This window comes from Solanum lycopersicum, chromosome 3 (genome assembly GCF_036512215.1).
Source record: "Solanum lycopersicum chromosome 3, SLM_r2.1".
In the NCBI taxonomy this organism is placed as follows: Eukaryota; Viridiplantae; Streptophyta; class Magnoliopsida; order Solanales; family Solanaceae; genus Solanum; species Solanum lycopersicum.
This window is the reverse complement of record NC_090802.1, coordinates 28,127,814-28,129,544: the sequence shown is the minus strand read 5'-3', so window position 1 is coordinate 28,129,544 and position 1,731 is coordinate 28,127,814. Positions and strand designations below refer to the sequence as shown.

Below are 1,731 nucleotides of genomic sequence, written 5' to 3'. Positions count from 1 at the left end.
CAAATTAATCTAGGTAACTTTGATACACTCTATTCGTGAGATCCATAAATGTTGTCAGGGCATTCGTGAGATAAAAGGACATTACTAAGAACCATAGTGACCCTATCTAGTACGAAATGTTATCTTTGGTGTATCCTCACCACTTACCCTAAGTTGATCATACCCCAATCTCAAGTCAATGTTAGAAAAGTAGCTTGCACCATGGAGTTGATCAAACAAGTCGTCAATCCGGGGGAGAGGATACTTATTCTTAATAATGACTTTATTGAGTTGGCGTTAATCAATGCACATCCTAAGGGACCCATCCTTATTCTTCACAAACAAAATCGAAGCACCCCATAGAGAAATACTAGGTCTAATGAAGCCCCTGTCTAGTAAGTCTTTGAATTGAGCATTCAACTCTTTCAATTCGGTCGAAGCCATCCGATAAAGAGGAAATGAAATGGGATTTGTATTAGGTAAAAAATCCATACAAAAATCAATTTCCCATTCGGGAGGAATACCGGGAAGATCATTAGGAAAGACCTCTGAAATTACCTCACTACGGGGATCGACTAAATGGGAGGAATTTTGGAGTCTAAATCTTGGACTCTTACTATGTGGTATAAACACCCTTTTGAGATCATTTTGCATGTTTCAAACAAGATATGATAGGCCTTTTAGGAATAGAATTTCCCCCTTCCACTCTAAAATGGGTTCATTTGGAAAGTTAAACTTCACCACCCTCATTCTACAATCTATAGAGGAAAAGCAAGCATGAAATACACACCCCAAAATGACATCAAAATCAAGCATATGATGTTCAACTAGCTCAACATAAGAAACTCTATTGGATAACATTATAGGACAATTTCTATACACCCTTTTTGCAACAACTGACTCACTCACCAAGGTTAGACACTATAAAAGGTTCATGCAAGATATCGGACAAAATCTCAAACTTATTAGATACTAGAGGGGTAACAAATGATAAAGTATAACCGGGATCAAGTAAGGCATATACATCAATAAATAAGACTTTTAAAATACCGGTAATGACGTTGGGAGAATTCTCTTGATCACCCCTAGAGTGGAGAGCATAGAAGCAGTTCTTCTTCGGAGCCTCATTTGAACCACTTGCTTGAGCTTGACAACTACCCTTGTCTTTATACCTCATATTAGGGCAATTCCTGATCTTGTGCCCACTTTTACCACAACCAAAACAATAATTCTTACACTTAAGACAATTACCATAGTGCTTCTTGCCACACTTTCCACAGGTTAGCTTCTTGGTTGGTGACTAGTATACCTTCCCTTTTTAGGCTTTGGGTTAGGCATCCTATAATCCCTAGCCTTAGGACACTTAGAAGGAACTTGATTAGAAACACTTTTCTTGAACCTAGGCTTGTCCTGACTCTCAAGCCTTCCCTTTGAAGAACCACCATCAAAAGATTTTGCCCTCTTGGCATCTCTACTCTTCCTTTTAGCCCTTACCTCTTCCACTGGTTGAGCATGAACCATGAGACGAAAACATTCATCTTGTCATATATCATAGCCAAATGACACTCCTCTTGCAATTCATCTGACACTCCTATTACAAAGCGATTCATTTCATCTCTAGGGTCGGAAACCAAAGAAGGAGCATATTTTGACAATTGAGTGAATTTCAAAGAGTATTCAAGAACACTCATACCTCCTTGATGAAGGTTGATGAACTCCACCACCTTGGCTTCCCTCTTCTCACTATGAAAG

At 38.9% G+C, this 1,731-nt stretch overlaps 1 protein-coding gene across 1 annotated transcript; it reads right to left on the bottom strand.

Moving 5' to 3' along the window:
• Window positions 1-880: 880 nt before the first annotated feature.
• On the bottom strand, window positions 881-1,500 carry LOC138347514 (uncharacterized). The gene is made up of 2 exons (XM_069295808.1): window positions 1,289-1,500; window positions 881-1,184 (listed from the first exon to the last, which is right to left on the bottom strand). The coding sequence occupies exons 1-2, from the start codon at window positions 1,498-1,500 to the stop codon at window positions 881-883; spliced, it is 516 nt and encodes a 171-aa protein (XP_069151909.1).
• Between the last annotated feature and the right edge of the window lie 231 nt (window positions 1,501-1,731).